General features: G+C 57.5%; 1 protein-coding gene and 1 pseudogene across 7 annotated transcripts; one reads left to right on the top strand and one right to left on the bottom strand.

The window, feature by feature from the left end:
* The first annotated feature begins 693 nt into the window (after positions 1-693).
* Positions 694-5706, top strand: LOC146398139 (uncharacterized; annotated as a pseudogene). The gene has a single exon (XR_014821170.1). The product of XR_014821170.1 is annotated as an uncharacterized LOC146398139 (transcript).
* On the bottom strand, positions 1237-18652 carry STAC2 (SH3 and cysteine rich domain 2). 6 transcript variants are annotated; one of them, XM_013979853.3, is made up of 12 exons: positions 18567-18652; positions 18257-18395; positions 8746-9247; positions 7740-7837; positions 7473-7563; positions 5160-5272; positions 4998-5070; positions 4843-4904; positions 4339-4436; positions 3897-3948; positions 3384-3521; positions 1237-2824 (listed from the first exon to the last, which is right to left on the bottom strand). In XM_013979853.3, exons 2-12 carry the CDS (start codon positions 18344-18346, stop codon positions 2720-2722), a joined length of 1422 nt encoding a protein of 473 aa, XP_013835307.1. In that variant the 5' UTR covers positions 18347-18395; positions 18567-18652; the 3' UTR covers positions 1237-2719. The 6 variants fall into 6 exon arrangements, with proteins under 6 accessions (XP_013835307.1, XP_084840797.1, XP_013835310.1 ...); XM_084984671.1 differs by having other exon boundaries at positions 8746-9052; XM_013979856.3 differs by having other exon boundaries at positions 18257-18392.
* Positions 18653-19128: the final 476 nt, after the last annotated feature.

Here is a 19128-nt window from a genome sequence, read left to right as displayed (position 1 = left end):
GTGAACAAGCCACCTAATATCTCTGTGCCTCAGTTTCATCAGCTGTGAAAAGGGGACACCGACACTTTCCTCACTGGGTTCTAGAGGATAAAACAAGATTAAGTTCCTGGGTTGGTGCCCTGGGCACGGGGGGGAGCCTATCTGCCTGACTTTCCCTCTTTTTAAGCCTTTGGACTGGGTTCCTGATCCCTTTATCCATTCCCACCATCAGGGGTCCTGGGGGGTGGGGAGGTCACCCTCCTTCTCCTGCCCCCGCCCACCTCCCCAAGCTCCAGGATCCTCCCTGGAGAAAAGGGTCCCAAAGAAAGCGGGCAGGAGACCTAGGGTCTGGTCCCCCCTGGCCTACCTTGTTTTGGGGGTGGTGGGGTGGGAGGCAGAATCAGAAGGGTGCCCATCTAGAGGAGCAGGCCCCCACCCCCTCTGCATTCTGGCAGCTCGGCTTTGCCCTGGCACCCCCGCAGCCCGCCTCTCTCTTGCTCCCTGCTCCCCTCGGCCTATAAATAGCATAGGACGTGCTCGCCTGGGCGATGACGTGGCCGGCATATCGAGGGGAAAGAGGCAGCTCTGCCGCTCTGCCGGAGCAGGTGGGCGGGTGGGCACGGCTGCGCTGCGGGAGGGGCGCCACCGCGGCCCTCTGGTGCCAGGCTCCCGATGACGGGCGCGATTGAGTCATCTCAGGGCCCCACTGTCCGCGACTGTCCTCGCCGCCGCCGCCGCCGGCGTATCTGCCTCGGGCTTAGGGGACTGTGGGGGCGAGGCTGAGCTCGGGTGGGTAATGAGCCCCCCTGGGTACGGCTGGTCTCCGACGGCACCTCTGGGTGGGCGGGAACGGTCCAGACGCGGAGGTGTGTGCCCGCCCCCTGCGCGAGGCAGGTGCGCGGCAAACCAGAAACTGACCTCAGCCCCACCCTCTCTCCCTCCAGCGTCCCCCAAACCTCCTTCCTCGCTGCCTCGGGGCCTTTCCACGTCCACCCCCCACCCTGACCCCCACCCCCGCTGGCTCTCCCCAGCCCGTTCTCTCAAACGCTTCCCCAGATCTCCCCGGGGCTCAGGCTGCTTGGGTGGAAGGGAGGGAAGAGGCCTGGGGACCCTGTATGGTCAGGGCCAGCCCAGCCCCAACGCCCCCCACATTCTCCCACCTTCAGCCTGTCCCCTTTTAGTACCTCCAGCCCCCGCCCCACTCCTTGCCCCTTCCCTTCCTCTCGCCCAAGCTGAAAGATACACGGAGCAGACAGGTTGGGAGAAGAAACGTTTAATTGGGGGTCTGGGGGCTCAGCAAGGCCCCAGCAGACCCATCATGCAGCCTCATGTACAGTGGGCATCGGGCCCGCCCCTGGGATATTGCTGGGGGGGGCCTCATGGCAGCAAACAGGGCAGTGTGGCTTGACTCCCCCACCCACTGCGAGGGAGAAGTGGGCAGGGGTCAGTGGGTAGGAGGATGTGGCCCTCCCACTGATGGGAGGGTGTGACTGTGCCCAGGATGGGGGGGTGGCATTGGCTGGCATGATCAAGGGCACAAGAGGAGGCTCCGAGCTGGGGGAAAGAGGGAGGTTGGCACCAGAGAAAAGCAGTCTGCAAAGGAAGGGTCCTCTTTCTGTGTCCCCCCACCCCCCTGACCCAACCCCCAGGGTGCCTACCCCCTTCCTTATCTGGTAGCCAAACAGAATTCTCCCACTCCCTCTTCCGGCTGGGGCTCTTTGTCCGGGACCAGGGAGCAGATACAGCCGGAACAAGGGATCCCTGCAAAGGCAGCCCTGTCCTGGCAGAGCAGGGGCCCCTGTGAGGTCCCCACAGGGAGGTAGGACCTGAGGGGGGTGTTTCCTGGGGTGGGCCTGGCAGGGCTGGGACAGGAACTAAATTCAGCCTCCCCTGGTGGGTCAGTCCTGCAACTGGGGGCTTTTAGAGTCCTGACAGTGACATGGGGGTGGTTTGACCAAGCCTGGGCCAGTCTTTGGATCTCCATCGGGTTTCGGCACTCAGGCTGCTCTTGGGAGAGTGAGGCCGCTCTGTGATGACTGTCCTCCTTGAGGGGACAGTCTCTGATTTGCCACCTCCTCCCTCGACCTCAGCCCTCCCCCTTCCTCTGTCCACCCAGGGTTTCAAGTAATGGGAGAGAGAACCGCAGAACTTTCCTGAGAATTGATGGAGTGACAGAGGTGGGGAGACCAGGAGGTGAATCAGGACCCCCCTGCAGCCCTGAATTCCCTCCCCGCCCAGAGCGGAGGGCGGAGGGAGCCGGGAAGGCACCTCCCACGACCCCACTTCCAAAGGGGCAGCTGCAGGGTCACGCACACAGAGACCCAAGCAGAGGCTCTGTGAGGAGAGGGGTGGTCCGGCATGCAGAGGTGCTGGCATGGGAAGGGGCTCTGGAGGACGCAGCAAGAAAGTTCCGCCAGGAACTTCCTCTCAGGGCTGGACTCCGCATGGCAGCTGGCCTGGGGGTGGCTGGGCTCCGGGGTGGACCCACCTGGAACTTTCTCCCTCCCACTTTCTCCTCCTCCCCACCCCCAAGTCTCAGAGCAGCAACCTCCTCAGGGCACCTCAGGCCCCAAGGAAAAAAAAAAACCTTCCTCAAAGTGCAAAAGGCTCCCAAGCTGTGGTGACTGGTCCCTAGGAGAGAGGCGGAGGGAGAGTGTGGGCAGATGCCTGCTCCCCTCCTGGGGCCTGAAGCGAGGGGCTGGGCACAGGCAGGGTGGCTTCTGGGTGCTCTTGGCTCCTCTCAGATCTCGGTCAGGGCGTCGGCTGGCACCAGGCCCCGCTTCTTGCCGCTGCTGACGCGGATGAAGCCGTCAGCATCCTTGGTCCTGCCCACGCCCACGCAGATCTGAGCAGGAGAGGCACGAAGCTGAGGCCTGGCACTGCCTGCATAACTGGCCCAGAGTCCTGCTGACGGCTCCCAGGGGATGCATCCCAGAGGATGACGGGACTAGCTTCAGATGTGGTTGGAGCCGGGGTCATGGGAGCAGATCCCAGGAGGGTACAGGGCGCAGCAACCAGACCAGACGCCATCAGCAGACACTGAGCAACTGACCCTTGAGAGGGGCTCGTCCAACGCCCCTGCCAAACTCCCATTTCGCAGAGGTTACCAGGAAAAGGACAGCCACCCAGAGGCGGAGCCGGCATTCAAACCCAGGCCTCTGGGCTCCCAATCCAGGGCTTCCCCAACTGTTTCTAACATAATTCAGCCCCCATCTGTGTTGACCACCAGCCCCCCATTCCCAGCAGGGATGACAGGAGGGCCCTGCCCTCAGTCCTGCTGCTTCTAACCTGCCTTCCCTCCGGGCTGCCAGGCTGCAAGCAGCCTCCTCCAGGGCACTCGCCCTCACTCCTGCTGCTTCTCTCCCAGGCCCACCGCTCCAGCCAGGCAGGGCCCGGGCCCTCACCTGGTTCTCCTTGAGGCTCATGTAGCCCTGCTCCTTGTTCCCAGAGAAGGGTTGGCAGCAGCGCCAGACGTTCTCGCCCGGCCTCACCCGCTGCACAAAATTGGCTGGGAAGAAGCCAACCCGGTCGCCGATCTTGCCCTGGGAATGAGGCCGGCAATGAGCCCCAGGCCACCCTGCCCCCCACTGCTTTCTCTAGACCTAATGCCCACTCAGAGCCGGTGCCGTCATCCTCCAGATCTTGGGGGTCTCTGTATTCGAGCCCCTGGTCAGGTGGCTTCTGGGCTGGGAAAGGCACAAGGTGGGCAGGGGGCAGGGGGAGGGGGACAAGGCTGGTGCACAGAGGGGCAAAGTGAGAGCAAGGCCTGAGGGTGGGCGAGGGCCTGTCTGGGGCCAGCAGAGGAAGGAGGGGAGGTCTTTGGGGCTGGAGAGAAGGTGGGGCAGGGCCCTCTGAGGGTGGGGGCTAGCAAAGGTGCTGCCACTCCCCAGCCTCAGCTCCCCCCTCTGCCAAGTCACCTTCCACCAGTCCTCGTTCGAGTCATCCACCAGCATGATCCGGTCTCCAGGCCTGGGAGGAGAGAGGTGGTGGTTGGCATATAGAGGGGTCTGCGTCCCAGCAGTCCTAGGCCCCCAGGTCCCCTGCACACCCTCGACAGCTGGGGGAGGGTTCTCAATGCGCTCAGTACACTCGTGACCCAAGGTACAGCGGCCGCTGTCCAGGGCAGAGGCTGGGCAGGGAGCAGGAGACATGGCATCAGCACCAATCCCTCTTGGACTCTGGCACCTCTGCCTCTTCTTCGGGCTCAGTAGCCCCAAGCATGCCAGGAGAAAGTTCCTGAAGGTCCCCCTCACACTCATGTTCCAAGGTCTGGGAGCACAGAGCCCTGAGGCTGGAGCCAGGCAGCTGCCCAGTCGGTGGGGGCTGGGGGGCGGGTGGCAGGGCCGCAGGAGGACTTACTGCAGAGCCAGGTCATTGTTCTCCTGGGGCAGAAACTTGTAGAGCGCGACGTAGGAGTACATGGGCCCCACATCCTTCCGCAGGGGGAGTCTGGGGGGCTGAGGAAAGGCTCTGGGTCATGGATGGGAGGGTGACACCTTTCTCAGTCCACAGTGGCCCCTGGGTCAATGACAGACTCTCCTCTCTGCTGTGCTCGCACCCCCTGCAGGGACTGGGCCAGGGATGGAGAAGGGGGATCCTCCTCTGTCTGCTGCACCCTGGAACTGCCCACCCTTGGAGGGGGTAGGAGTGGACACAGTGGGCATTGGGTCAGAGGTGGGAGGGGTAACAGTCCTGCCTCCCGCACCTGCTCACCTGCCACGGTCCACCCCTGTGGACTGAGGATAAATTATGGGACAATGATACCCCCACCCGCCACACTCTTGCACACTTGGGATCAGTGACAAGGAAAAGAACATCCCTTCCCACCACACCTGCCGGGGCTCAGCATCAGCACAGCCTCACCTGCTGTCCGGGGCTCTTCTCCTCCGGTCCTGACCCTTCACTCTCGGCGGGGGCTGTGAATACTGGAGATGCCAGGGCGGGGCCAGGGTGTGAGGCAGCAGGCAGTGCACTGCACTGGTGCTCCATTCCTGCCCCCGGTCCCCAGTCCCACTCACCACTGTCACCAGCGCCATCCTCGGAGCTGCGGATGCTGCCTTCCCCATCCTCGGTCAGCTCATCCCGCTCGCTCTGGGGATGTGGCGGGGGGGCCTTAGCTCCTGGACCCCCAACCTCCGAGACCCCTGCCTCCAAGAACCACCCCCCAATGTCCCCCATACCAGACTCTGTGTGGGAGACTCAGAGGTGCTGCTGAAGCTGGAGCGGTTCATCAGGGCCAAGGACGTGCCATAGCGCAGAGTCTCATAGACAGGGTCCACCTTCCCGATGGCCCCTGCCGAGGAGCCACAGTCAAGGCCAGGCACCCAGCTGCCAGTCTGGCTCTGCCCTGAAGCCCTGTATCTCAGCCCTGGCTGCCCTGCAGGCTCCTCTGCTCAGTCTGCCCTAAGCTGAACTCTGCATGTCCCCTCACCTGCCCCCCCCTCCCCGGGTCTCCTCATGGCAGCGAGAGCTCCACATCCTCCCACGGTGCCCAGGCAGAGACTGGGAGCATCCTGGACCCCTCGCTGCCCATCCTCACTCCATCCCCTCATCCTACCTCCCAAGCACTTCTAGAATCTGCTCACTTCTTTCCATCTCCACTGCCACCAGCCTGGTCCATGCTACCAAACTCCTTCCTGGCAACTCCTTCCCAACCGGTCTCCCCACTTCTGCCCGGGTCCTTCCAATCAGCACAGTAGCCAGAATACTCTTGTAAAAACACAAAAATTAACCTTAGAATAAAGTCCAAAGGACATTCCTAAAATGGGCCCTAAGACACCCCCTCGCCTTGGTCCGTTTCTTGTTTGTTTGGTTTTTGGCCGCCCTGTGGCACCCGGAGTTCCCAGGCCAGGGATCAGATCCTCAGATCCAAGCCGCAGTTGTGGCAATGCTGGATCCTTAAACCCCTATGGACGGCAGGGGGAATCAAACCTGCATCCAGAGACACCACCTATCCCATTGGGCCAGAGGGGGAACTCTTCGTTATCCTTTATGTTATCCTTTTACTCTCTGCCTCTTCCTGCCTCTGGCCTGCCTTCTGCTCACACTGGTCTTCCAGTGTGATCCTCAGATCCTCGGGCTAATTCCCCATCCTGCAAGTCTCCCACAGGCATTGTCTCTGTGGATGAAGTAGGTGCCAGCGTTATCATTTCCTCTCTCTCTCTCTCTCTCTCTCTCTCTCTCTCTCTCTCTCTCTCTCTCTCTTTTTTTTTTTTTTTTTTTTTTTTTTTGTCTTTTTGCTATTTCTAGGGCTGCTCCCGCAGCATATGGAGGTTCCCAGGCTAGGGGTCGAATCGGAGCTGTAGCCACCAGCCTATGCCAGAGCCACAGCAACGCGGGATCCAAGCCGCGTCTGCAACCTACACCACAGCTCACGGCAAATGCCGGATCGTTAACCCACTGAGGGAGGCCAGAGATCGAACCTGCAACCTCATGGTTCCTAGTCGAATTCGTTAACCACTGTGCCACTACGGGAACTCCTCTCCCTTTTTTTTTTTTTTTTTTTTTTGTGTGTGTGTCTTTAGGGCTGCACCTGAAGCATATGAAAGTTCCCAGGCTAGGAATCAAATTGGAGCTCCAGCTGCTGGCCTAGACCACAGCAACACAGGATCCAAGCCGCACCTGTGACCTATACTGCAGCTCACGTAACATCGGATCCCTGATGCACTGAGCAAGGCCAGGGATCCAACCTACATCCTCATGGATACTAGTGGGATTCATTTCTACTGCGCCACAACAGGAACTCCATTTTTTTTGGGGGGGGGGGTCTTTTTAGGCCTACACCCACAACATATGGAGGTTTCCAGGTTAGGGGTGGAATCCATGCTGTAGCTGCTGGCCACAGCCACAGCCACAGCAACATGGGATCTGAGCCAAGTCTGAGACCTACACCACAGCTCACAACAATGCTGGGTCCTTAACCCACTGAGTAGGGCCAGGAATCAAACCTGAGTCCTCGTGGATACTAGTCAAATTCGTTTCTGCTGAGCCACACACGATAGGAACTCCAGGAACTCCATTTTTTTTTTTTTAATCCTCTCTTTTTTCCCTATCCTTCTGTTTCAGGTGTTCACCCAATGGTGATTAACCAATGGTTTGCATCATTATCTATTTCATGTCTGGCTCCCTGACTTAGACAAGAGCTCCACCTTCTTCAGGGAGGTGTCCCCATGTCTAGCACAATGCCTGGCACTTAGTAGCTGCTCAGTAAAGTGTTTGTTGAAGGATGGATGCATGGATGCATGGACGGACTGGTAAATGGATGGATGGATGGATGGACAGGTAAATGGATGGATAGATGGATGGACAGTTGGATGGATGGATGGATAGTTGGTTGGATGGATGGATAGACCCTACATTCAGGACAGCAGTATATAAAGAAGGGAAGTGGTAGCAGTGCCAAGAACAGGCAGTGCCAGGGTAACTCCCATCTGAGGAATGTGTGGGTCTCTCATCACACCACAGTGGGATCAGGGGCAACGGTGGACACTCACCGGTGGGTGGAGACTCTCGGCTCGTGGCACAGGCTGGTGGAGGCTCATGTACCAGGAGAGGGGAGCTGAAGTTGCGGCGGAAGGAGGAGGACTGTGGCGTGAGGGGCAGAGAGAGGGCATGGGGAGGTCACGGCCCCGGGGAGCTTGGCCTGCCACAGTCCCAAGGATTCCCCCTCCCACGAGGAGGCAGCCTTGAAGGGCATTCATTCCCGTACATGCCAGTCCTGGGAGCACTGGGCCAGCCATCTCCACCTGGTGCCCACTCACCGTCTTGCCTGGGCATTGCTGGTGGGAGATCTCCTCAGAGCACCAGAGGTGGACGCTGACTTTGCATGTCTTACACCGCAAGGCCTGCTTGGAGTTTCCTGGGGAGAATTTGGGTTTGGCAGGAGAGGATGGTCAAAAGAGGCTATATTGGAGTTCCCGTCATGGCTCAGTGGTTAACAAATCCAACTAGGAACCACGAGGTTGCAGGTTTGATCCCTGGCCTCACTCAGTGGATTGGGGATCCGGCGTTGCCATGAGCTGTCGTGTAGGTTGCAGATGCGGCTGGGATCTGGCGTTGCTGTGGCTATGGTGTAGGCCAGTGGCTACAGCTCTGATTAGACCCCTAGCCTGGGAACCTCCTCATGCCATGGGTGCAGCCCTAGAAAAGACAGAAAGATTAAAAAAAAAAAAAGGCTATAGCCATGGTCCAGGAGCAGAGGAGGCAGGTTACAGCCTGAGGGAGCAAGGGGTGGGGCATCGTCGGGCCAGCCTGGGGCCAAGCACTCATTCCTACCAGGTGAGGGTGTGAGCTGGCTCTGATGCCTGAGTTGTCAGTGAACACAGCAGCACTGGGCCACCACCCACCCCTAAGGGTGCTTACATGTCCACCCAGGGAGAGGGGCACAATTAGGACTGGGGGCCTGGGAGTTCCCGGCATGCCTCAGTAGTTAGCGAATCCGACTAGGAACCATGAGGTTGCGGGTTCGACCCCTGGCTTTGCCCAGTGGGTTAAGGATTCGGCATTGCCCTGAGCTGTGGTGTAGGTTGCAGACTCGGCTCGGATCCCTCGTTGCTGTGGCTCTGGCGTAGGGCGGCAGCTACAGCTCCTATTAGACCCCTAGCCTGGGAACCTCTATATGCTGCAGGAGCAGCCCTAGAAAAGGCAAAAAGACCAAAGAAAAAAAGAAAAAAAGGACTGGGGCCTGAATAGCAGAAGCCCGACATCAGGCAGTCAGCTCCACAGACCCACTCCCCACACCCCCTCCTGAGGCCACTAGGCACCTACCCACAATGAGCTGGTGGCACAGCTCACAGGGACTGGCTCGCTTGAAGACGTGTTCCTGGAAGCTGTGCAGTCTCACCGGCTTGACTGGTGCCAGGGGTCGTGGGATTGGGCAGGGGGACGGAGCCGGGGTGGACAGGCCCCCGTCTGTGGATGTGGGTGGGGGGGAGGGAGGTGGCAGCGGGGTCGGGGGCGTCAGCAGCACCTCAGTGGGGCACTTGAGCTCGGAGCCTGAGCGGAGGAAGAAGTTCTCCATGCTTTTACTTCGGAGGATGGTTTTGAGGGACAGGGAGCGCTTGAACCGCTGGAGCTGAGAGAGGAAGAGGGGCTGTGAGCGGGAGCCAGGTGGGGGCTGGCTCCCTGGTTTCTTTCCTTGGCCAGTGGCAGCCTGAAGGCTGAGAGCCAGAGGTGAGACGTGCTGCGAGAGAGGCTGCCAAGTTCCAGAAGGTAGGTCATCCTCCCAGAGGCGCACAGGAGCCAGGGAACCTCCTCCAGCAAAGGCGTTCTGGCGGGACAGGCACCTCATTAGGAGTGGTGAGGACTGTGGCAAACTGGATGGCCAGCGAGCGGCCGCTGGTCTCTAGCTAACTGAGGCTAGTCCATGTGGACAACCCAGCATGGCGAGACGTCCCAATATTTATTTTACTTTTCGTTTTAATGAATGAATTAGTTCGTTCATATTAGGGCCACACCCACGACATATGGAAGTTCCTAGGCTAGGCGTCAAATGGAGCTGGAGCTGCCAGCCTACGCCACAACCACAGCACCGCCAGCTCCGCGCTGGGTCTGCAGCCTACATCACAGCTCATGGCAATGCCAGATCCCTAACCCACTGAGCGGAGCCAGGGATCAAACCAGCATCCTCATGGACACTAGTTGGGTTTGTTACCGCTCCGCCACAACAGGAACTCCCTGTGTTTTTTTTTGTTTGTTTGTTTGGCTGCGCCAGGGACTGAACCAAGGCAGCGACTTGACCCACGGCACTGACAACGCTGGATCCTTAACCTACTAGTCCATCAGGGAACTCCAGGTTTCCCAGTTTTTAAAAAGAAATCAAGACTTTTATGTGAAATTGGATAGAAACAAACTCAAGAGTTTTTCTTTTTTTCTTCGCATAAAAGGTAGTATACCACTTCTCCTGTGCCTTGCTTTTTTCACTTAACAGTAAATCCTGGAAATCATTCCATACCAATATACAGTTTTATCATTATTTCTTTTTCTTTTTCTTTCTTTTTTTTTCTTTCTTTTTTTTTTTTTTTTTTTTTTTTTTTTTGCTTTTCAGGGCTGCAGCTGCAGCATATGGAGGTTCCCAGGCTAGGGGTCAAATCAGAGCTGCAGCTGCCAGCCTACACCACAGCCGACAACCATGCAGCATCCAAGTTGTGCCGGCCTACGCCACAGCCACAGGAAGGCCAGATATGAGCCGCGTCTGCGACCTACACCACAGCTCACACAATGCCAGATCCTTAACCCACTGAGCAAGGTGAGGGATGGAAGCCCCAACCTCACGGTTCCTAGTCGGATTCGTTTCTGCTGCACCACAATGGGAACTCTTCATCATTCTTTCTTTACAGCTGCTCAGAAATTTCTTTGAATGGGTGTACTGTTTCCTGGAGTTAAACAAATAATACTTTGGGGAGTTCCTGTCATGGCACAGCAGAAATGAATCCGACTAGGAACCCATGAGCTAGTGGGTTCGATCCCTGGCCTCGTTCAGTGGGTTAAGGGTCCAGCATTGCCATGAGCTGTGGTGTAGGTTGGGGACACAGCTCGGATCTGGCCTGGCTATGGATGTGGTGTAGGCCGGCAGCTGTAGATCTGACTGGACCCCTAGCCTGGGAACCTCCATATGCTGTGGGTGCAGCCCAAAGAAGCAAAATAATAATAATAATTATTATTATTATAATAATACTTTGGGAGTTCCCATTGTGGCTCAGCAGTAACAAATCTGACTAGTATCCTTAAGGACTTGGGTTCAATCCCTGGCCTCGTTCAGTAGGTTAAGGATCTGGGGTTGCCATGAACTGTGGTGTAGGTCACAGACATGGCTCAAATCTGGTGTTGCTGTGGCTGTGGTGTAGGCCGGGAGCTGCAGCTCCAATTCAAGCTTTAGCCTGAGAACTTCCACATGCGGCAGGTGCACCCCCCAAAAGACCCCCCCAAAATACTTTGGGGGCCAAACACATCAGGTCCCCATTTCTTGAACAGGGAGTGAGGGAGTGGCCGCCTTGGACCTTCATCCTCAGGGCTGTTTCTTCCTCCAAAATATCTCTCCAGTCCATCCCCTGCAACACCTCAGCACACCCACAGCCTTGCCCTAGTTCAGGCTCCAGCCGCCTCAGTCCCGCAGCTCCTTGCTTCCACCTTGACCCTCCACCCCCAGCCCCCGCTCTCCATGCAACTGCTGGGGAGGTGACCCTGACCCAGCTAAAACCTCTCACGGCTCCTCAGGACCACCCAGCCAAGGCCCCTGTCCCAGCCGGGAAACTGCTACTTGGCCAAAGCTGTCCTTCCACCCTATGCCTCCACCTGAGCCCAGATGTGAGGACTTGAACTCATCCATGTTTTATGCCTCTGCGTTTTGACATATTTGTCCTCTTCTCTGCTTCATCCAATTATTTCCCGATTTCTCTTTCAGGGTTTCCTGTGACTCTTCCTCCTCTGGGAAGCCATCTCTTCCGCAGAAATTCCATTCAGTGGGCCCCCTCCCTCCTCCTGCTGGCTGCACCTGCATGTTGTCATTTACTGCTCACTCCTCGGGGAGGCTCTGAGCTCCAGGAGGGCAGAGAAGATCGCTTCAAATCCCCATTATGGGATCAGCCTAAACACTAGTAGGTGCTCCGTCACTCTTTGTTTTGGGGGTTTTGTTTTTCTTTTTCTTTTTCGGTCTTTTTAGGGTTGCACCCATGGCATATGGAAGTTCCCAGCTAGGGGTCAAATCAGAGCTACAGCTGCCAGCCCACACCACAGCCACAGCCACATGGGATCCGAGCCACGTCTGTGACCTACACAGCAGTTCATGGCAACGCCGGGTCCTTAACCCACTCTGCAAGGCCAAGGATTGAACCTGCATCCTCATGGATACTAGTCGGGTTCGTTACTGCTGAGCCATGATGGGAACTCGGGGGCTTTGTTTTTCTTTAGGGCTGCACATTCGGTATATGGAAGTTCCCAGGCTAAGGGTCAAATCCAGGCTGCAGCTGCTGGCCTACACCCCAGCCACAGCAACTCAGGATCTGAGCCGAGGCTGCAACCTACACTACAGCTCACGGCAACCCACTGAGTGGTGCCCAGGATTGAACCTACATTCTCATGGATACTAGCTGGGTTCTTAACTGATGAGCCACAACGGGAACTCCCTGTTTGTTTTTGTTTGTTTTTTTTTCTCTTTTTTTTTTGGCCACCCCGCTGCATATGGAGTTCCCAGGCCAGGGATCAGATCCAAGCCGCAGTTGCCACAGCTGCGGGAACACAGGATCCTTAATCAAACCTGCATCCTGTTGGTGCAGAAGCTGCTGATCCTGTTTTGCCACAGCAGGAACCTCAAATCTTTGTTGAATAAATGATGAGCAAGTGGCTGGAATCCTAAATGGTGCCTCTGTTCTGGAGGGAGGGGTGGATTCTGCGGTGAGGCCAGAGGTACTTTCACGGCTCACCCCAACACACGCTTATTATACCCAGGGCGAGATCTGGACCTCTCCACCCGGACCCCTGCCCCACTCTCCTCCTGGTGAGAGTCCTTCGTCCTGCCCACTCCTTTCCACCAATGATGGAAAAGGGGGAGTTCCCATTGTGGCTCAGCAGAAATGAATCCAACTAGTCTCCATGAGGATGCAGGTTCGATCCCTGGCCTCACTCCATGGGTTAAGCAAGGATTTGGCGTTGCTGTGAGCCGTGGCATAGGTTGCAGACGAGGCTCAGATCGACCCCTAGCCTGGGAACCTCCATGTGCTGAGGGTGCGGCCCTAAAAAGATGCAAAAAGGAAATAAGGGTAGAGGGTGGTGGGCAGAGGCCTGGCTCCAGGTGGGGACACCAGGCAGCCTGTGTGCCATGGCTGCCAGCTTGTAACCATGCCAAGGGAGAGGGAAGTGGTGGCCCTTCTAGCCCTGGGGAGCCAAGACCACGGGGGAAGTGGGGAGAGAAATGTTTGGGCACAAGGCAGCCCGGCATGCCAGCTGAAAGGCCAGAGCCCCGGGGTGACGGGCATGCTGAGTTGCCCAGCTCCTCCCAAACCCAGCTTCCTGGATGGCACTGTGGGTTTCTTTGTGTTTCTCATGGAAGGAGGGCCCCAGGCCCCAGATGCCTGGGCGATGGGGCAGAGATGGAGGCCCAGAGGGATGATTAATTAGAACACAAATGTGTTCTCCGAGCCAAATGCAGCTCTGGAGGCTCTGACAGGCCCAGAGGGGCAGGTGAACCGCCCACTGCTCTGCCCAGGGGCCGTGGGCACAGAGCCCATGAGGTCTCTGGGAGGATGTGCTGGGGTGGGTGGCAAAACCAAACCTGCCGCCTGAAGGCAAGTCTCTTCCCTTCCTCTCTCTGAACCTCAGTTTCCCTACATCCAAGAGGAAGGAGTCCAGGCTAGATGCTCTCTAAGCAACACAGGCTCAAGTCCCAAAAGCAAAAACCTAAATCTAGAAACATAATGACAGGCTGTTCTTGTCAGAGTCCTAGAATTGAGCTAGCACTTTACATGCTGCATGTCGTTAACCCTGGCACTAGCCCTCGTGGTGACAATTTTTTTTTTGCCTTTTTTTTTTTTTTTCTTTAGATCCGCACCTGTAGCACATGGAGGTTCCCAGGCTAGGGGTCCAATCGGAGCTGCAGCTGCCGGACTTCACCACAGCCACAGCAACGCAATATGCAAGCCACATCTTCGACCTACACCACAGTTCACGGCAACAACGGATCCTTAACACACTGAGCGAGGCCAGGAATTGAACTCACATCCTCATGGATACCAGTCGGGTTTTTCACCCACTGAGCCACAATGGGAACTCCAATGGTGACAATTATTGTCCCATTTTTCAGATGAGGAACTGAGGCTCCTAGGGGTTGAAACCACTCACTCCTCATGAGTCCTCAACTGGTAAGCAGCAGAGCCAGGACTTGAACCAGTGGCTTTGGCTCTTGAGTATCTTTGGGGCTCCTGGCCCTGCCTTGGCCCTCACCTCTGCCTCTCAATTATGCGATGGGCTTGTCATGAAATTTAAGGTCAGAAGGGACTTGAAGACTGGCCACCTAGGAGTTCCCGTTGCGCCACAGCGGCAACACATCCGACTAGGAACCATGAGGTTATGGGTTCAATCCCTGGCCTCACTCTGTGGGTCAAGGATCTAGTGCTGCCCTGAGCTGTGGTGTAGGCCAGCACCTCTGATTTGACCCCTAGCCTAGGAATCACCATATGCTGAGGGTGCAGCCCTAAGAAGCAAAAAAAAAAAAAAAACCAGACTGGCCACCTAGAGCAGTCCCCACCACACACTACCCTGGCCACGTCCCCTCTGAATCATTGTCAGACTTTCGGACTCTGTTGGTCACCTCTTGTGACAGGAAGCACACCCTCTCTTGGGACAGTCATTCCATCTTTGGGCAGCTGCATTCACTGGAAAGTGCTTCCCTATATAGAGCTGAAACCTGCCTCCCTGCCTATCAGCCCTTGTTCTTCCCTTGGCTCCAGAGAGGGCTACTCCCTCTTACACCCATCAGTCCTTCAAATATTTGAAGACATCAATCAGGTCCCCCATTCCCACCCCCAGCCACCTCCTGAGGCCATTATTTCCAAAGTAATGCTCACAGGATGAGATTTCAAACCTCTCTGCTCTCCAGCCTGGCCCTTTCCTGGTCCCCGCTGGCCTCAGTGCCAAGAGCCATCTCTGCAGGGTACCAGAGGCCTCTGGAACAGAATGTTCTTCAGCACCAGGGCTGCCCTGACTCTGCCCCAGATCCCAGGAGGGTGGGAGAGGCAGGAAGGAATGCGGCCTGAAGTGGCTGGCAGGTGTGAAGGGCTGTGGCTGGAGGGCAGGATGGGGGTACCTCTGCCAAATGGCTTAATGCCTGCTCGCTCCAGAGACATTTGGCTTGGCTACTCAAACCTCATTTTTGCTCAACCTGGCCAGGTATTCCCACACCTGGGACTCCTGTTTCTCAGAGAAGACCTTTCTCTACCTTCCTATCAGCTATTTTTTTGGTGTCTCCACTGGGCCAGGACCCATCCCCTGGCATAGGGAAAACCTGCTGTGTATGTACCCTGGCAAGTTGGCCCACCTGGATCCCATTCCCTCCCAAGCACTAGGAGCTTGTCTGGCTTGGAGCCTGGACCACCAGGCCTGTTATTACGAATTCCCTTCTGGAAGGTGTTTTTTGTTTGTTTGTTTTTTTGTTTGTTTGTTTGGTCTTTTCTAGGGCCGCACCCGCAGCATATGGAGGTTCCCAGGCTAGGGGTCTAATCTGAGCTGTAGCCGCCGGCCTCCGCCAGAGCCACAGCAATGTGGGATTCAATCTGTGATCTGCACCACAGCTCATGGCAACGCTGGATCCTTAACCCACTGAGCAAGGCCAGGGATCGAACCCGCAACCTCATGGTTCCTAGTCGGATTCGTTAACCACTGCACCATGACAGGAACTTCTGAATCCCCTTTTAGAAGCAGAGCCTCACCTGCCTGCCTCCTCCTCACCTCTCCACACCCTGGACTATCCCTTTTTCCCTCAATTCCCACCAGCTCCTGAAAGGACACTAGGCAGTTGGTAGAGAGTGGTGGCAGATGTGACACAAGCTGACCTAGATGGCCAAGCTGGCATGGCAGGGTCTTCCCAAGGATGGCATCAAAGGGAATGATGGCAGGCCCTGTGTGGTAGGTTGGGGTGGGGACCCAGAGAGCGTGATGCTGACACTGAGTGTGTGGGGGGGGGCACTGAGTAGCTTGGGCTCAGCAGGAGTGATACCCAACCTTCGGTTGGGCAGGAGGCTGGGCTTGGCCTGGCAAGAAATGCCCAGGGGGCCCCCAACACTGATGAATATGTCTGGAATGTTGACTTCACTGCCTAACAGGCACCAGCCTCCTCTTTTTTTTTTTTTTTTTTTGTCTTTTCTAGGGCTGCACCCTGGGCATATGGAGGTTCCCAGGCTAGGGTTCTAATTGGAGCCGAAGCCGCCGGCCTACGCCAGAGCCACAGCAACGCTGGATTGTTAACCCACTGAGCAAGGCCAGGGATCAAACCCACAACCTCGTGGTTCCTAGTCGGATTCGTTTACCACTGTGCCATGACGGGAACTCCACCAGCCACCTCTGTTGAACCTGCCTCAAACTGAGCTGGGTGAGCAGCTACCAATCCTCTCCCTTCCTTCTCCTCCATCCCTATAGTCTGAAGACAGAAGTTTTTTCGGGACAAGGGGGGACGGAAGGACACTGAGTCCTGAATTCCCTCTCTGCCCACTTCTGCCCTCCTGAGTACCTTCCCCCAAGACCCGCAGCCCAACTTCTGTTATGACTGAGTCCTTCTTAAATGAGGTGCAGGGGAGGGGGCAGAGGGGCAAGGCTCCAACTGGCCTGGCACAGAGGGAGCAGGGAAGGGAGAGGACCCAGAGGAATGGCATGGGATGATCCTTGTGCTGGGAGGAGGGAGGCACAGACCTGCCAAGCCCTGGTCACCCCCTCCCCACGCAGCTAAACTTGCAGCCTGATGGTTGCTGAGGCAGCACTGCCTAGCGCTCCTGTCCACTTTTGGAGAGTTCTGTAAGGAGGGAGCTGAGTGGCCAGGCTGTGGTGTGGACTTCAGGGCAGGACCTGGGAGGGCCCCAATCCCCTGGAAAGCAAGGAGGGGGGTTGTATGTGTCTGTCCAATGTGCATAGGATGCCCCCGAGAAGGTCAGGGACACTGGAACTCAGCATGGGGCTCAGTTCCTGGGACCCTCTGCTTGAAAGAAGCTGTCACAAATATTCCTCCCACCCCAGCACCTCATTCCTTTCCCAGTAGACTTGGCTCTCCCAGGGAGAGTGAACTCTGTGGTCTGATAGCCCAAGGTCTAGTTCTCAGAAGGGAGCAGGAGAAGGTCAAGTGTGAATCTGAAGACTTGGACATGGAGACCCACTGTGTCCCTCTGGTTTAGGGCTGGGGGCCTATTTGGGGTGCCTCAGCCAGCCTCCATTCACTCTGGCCCTACTCATCTTCCCCTGGTCACTCTCTTGATGACCTTGACCTTGAATTACCTCATATTCGGGGAGGGGGGGTGTCAAGCAGAATTACAAGGAAGATGGACTGGAAAGAGCTATAGGTAAGCGAGTGATACCAGGGGGAGCCAAAGAAAGACCCCACCCATTTCTGGTCCTGGCTGCCCCTTTCCCCAGAGTAACAGGAGCCAGGTGGGAACAATTTACCAGGGTGGCAGGGAGAGGGGAGTCTTGGCCTGAAGTCTGGGGAGCAGGCAGAGAGAGCACTGCCCCTTCTTCTCTCCCCATCCCCAGCCACCCCTGCTCAGGTTCCTTTCCCTCAGAATTTCTGGCAGGTCAGCACCTAGAACTTGGGGAGGGAGCAGACAGATTAGCGGTTGGGAGGGTTGAATGTGCGCCGCATTCTCCCCGCCCCGCCCCGCCCCCTTCACTGCCGGGAGTCTGGGCTCCGCCTGACTTCATTGGGGAATAATTTATTCATTGTGACTCCCGCAGGAGTAACAATCATACATAATTAGGGTTAATTATGACATTCATTAATTGCGATGACTTCCCTTTTGCTTCCTCCCCCCACCGCAGCCCCCGTCCCGCTGGCGGAGTAGGGGGTGGGGCTGCCTGTCTTTCTGCTCGCGAGCCGCAACAACAGTCCCCTGGTCCCCGCCGGTGAGGGCCCGCGCTGCCGCAGCCCCCAGCGCCAACTCGGAAGCTGCGCACCCCCGGACCGCGTCCTCACACGTCCCCAAGCCTAACCCGGTTGGGAGGGGTGGAATGCAGGACTGCGGCGGGGCAGAGAGAGACAGCTAGAGAGACTCAGAGATAAACACACGGAGACGCCGAGAGAATCCGGGAGAGACGCACACGGAGAGATACCAAGACAGAGACAAACAGGTTGTAGAGACATTTTCAGAGAGACACAGGCAAAGAGAGAGGGACAGGCTGAGCTACAGACAAGAGACCTGGCGGACTCCGGAGGGGTGCGCCTCGCACTACACTCGGGCGCGCACACCGGCCCCCAGCCGCTACACACAGCTACACACTTCCTCCGCCTTCCCTGCGCCGACTCCCTCCAACAAAGCCGAGTTACAACCTCCCTGGAGGGTCGCGGTGGCGCGTCCGCCCATCACGCGCGCAAGGGCGTGTCGTGCTTGTGTGATAGGGGCTCCTTGGGTACCTCATCACGAACCTACTGCCCTCAGATCGCTGCGCGGAGCCTTAGGAACCATTCGGGCCCCCCTACTGCGACCCCAGGGCATCCGAGGCCACAGTGGCGACTGCGTCGGGAGGAGGACGCACCGGGCCGGGGGCGCACCGGTCAGGGGTCCAGGCCTCGCTCCTCCCGAGTTACCTTGGTTTCCTGGAGGGCAGAGACGGTCCCCGGGTGTGTGTGTGTGGCCGCGTCATCCGGTTCGTTCTCCTTCTCGCTCATTTCGGTCATCGTTAGGGGAAAGGGGAAGAGAGGGTGCAGAGACCCGACGGCAGCCCTGCTGGAGGCAGGCTGAGGATGGCGGGCGTCTCTCTTGGACCCTAAAGCCCTTCTCTGGAGACTGCCCCCCCGCAGTGAACCCCAGGAGAAACCCGCCCAGGCAAAGCAATCCCTCACTCCCAGGTACGGGCGGAGAAAGTTCCCGGGTTGGTGGGTGAGAGGTGGTAATTACACGGAGCCGCGGAATCCGGAGGACCCCAAGAGTGAGGACCCAGGGTCTGTAGAGGATGCTGCTCGGAGCGAGGGGAGGAGGGAAGTGGGGACTCGGGAGATGAGCCGAGGGAGGGAGCTGCCGGTGTCCGGCCAGCTCAGCTGTCCTCTGAGCCCGCCCCCACCCCTCCCCCTCCCCCCGCGGGCCCCAGTCGGGCACCCAGCGGGCCCCTACGCCCAGTCCTCGCCTCCCAACTTTGATTTAGGAGGTCGCCTAGTCCCTCCCCCCCTTCCCTCCGCGGCTCCCCCTCGCCTCTATGCAAATTAGCTTTTCAGCTATTGGCTGCCGCTGTGGCCAGGAGGCTGAGCTGGGCGGAGCGGGGGGGTGGGGCTCGACAAGACGGGGAGGGGCTTGGAGGGTAAGGAAGTGGAGGGGGCAGTTTTACACTGAAAAACCCGGAATGGAGTAGGGGTGGGGGGCGTGACAAGGTTGAAGATGGTCTGGATGGGGTCGAGGGGGAATAGAAATAGGTTGCATCTGCAGGTTAGCTGAGACTGAGATGAAGGTAGGACTTGCTGATTGT

Source organism: Sus scrofa, chromosome 12 (genome assembly GCF_054392235.1).
Source record: "Sus scrofa isolate SSC_HxYL_T2T_F1_AM1 chromosome 12, Sscrofa_HxYL_maternal_Yorkshire_Landrace_v2.0, whole genome shotgun sequence".
Lineage (NCBI taxonomy): Eukaryota > Metazoa > Chordata > Mammalia > Artiodactyla > Suidae > Sus > Sus scrofa.
Note: the sequence above shows the minus strand (reverse complement) of the source record. Positions and strands in the feature narration are given on the sequence as shown.

What these genes read in the sequence shown, in the direction of transcription:
- STAC2 (XM_013979853.3), bottom strand. Translation starts at nt 18,346, where the DNA reads ATGACCGAAATGAGCGAGAAGGAGAACGAACCGGATGACGCGGCCACA. An exon ending in GTGCCACCAGCTCATTGTGG is followed by an intron (nt 7,838 to 8,745) that starts GTAGGTGCCTAG and finishes AATTCTCCCCAG; the next exon opens with GAAACTCCAAGCAGGCCTTG. An exon ending in GGATGGCGCTGGTGACAGTG is followed by an intron (nt 4,905 to 4,997) that starts GTGAGTGGGACT and finishes TGGCATCTCCAG; the next exon opens with TATTCACAGCCCCCGCCGAG.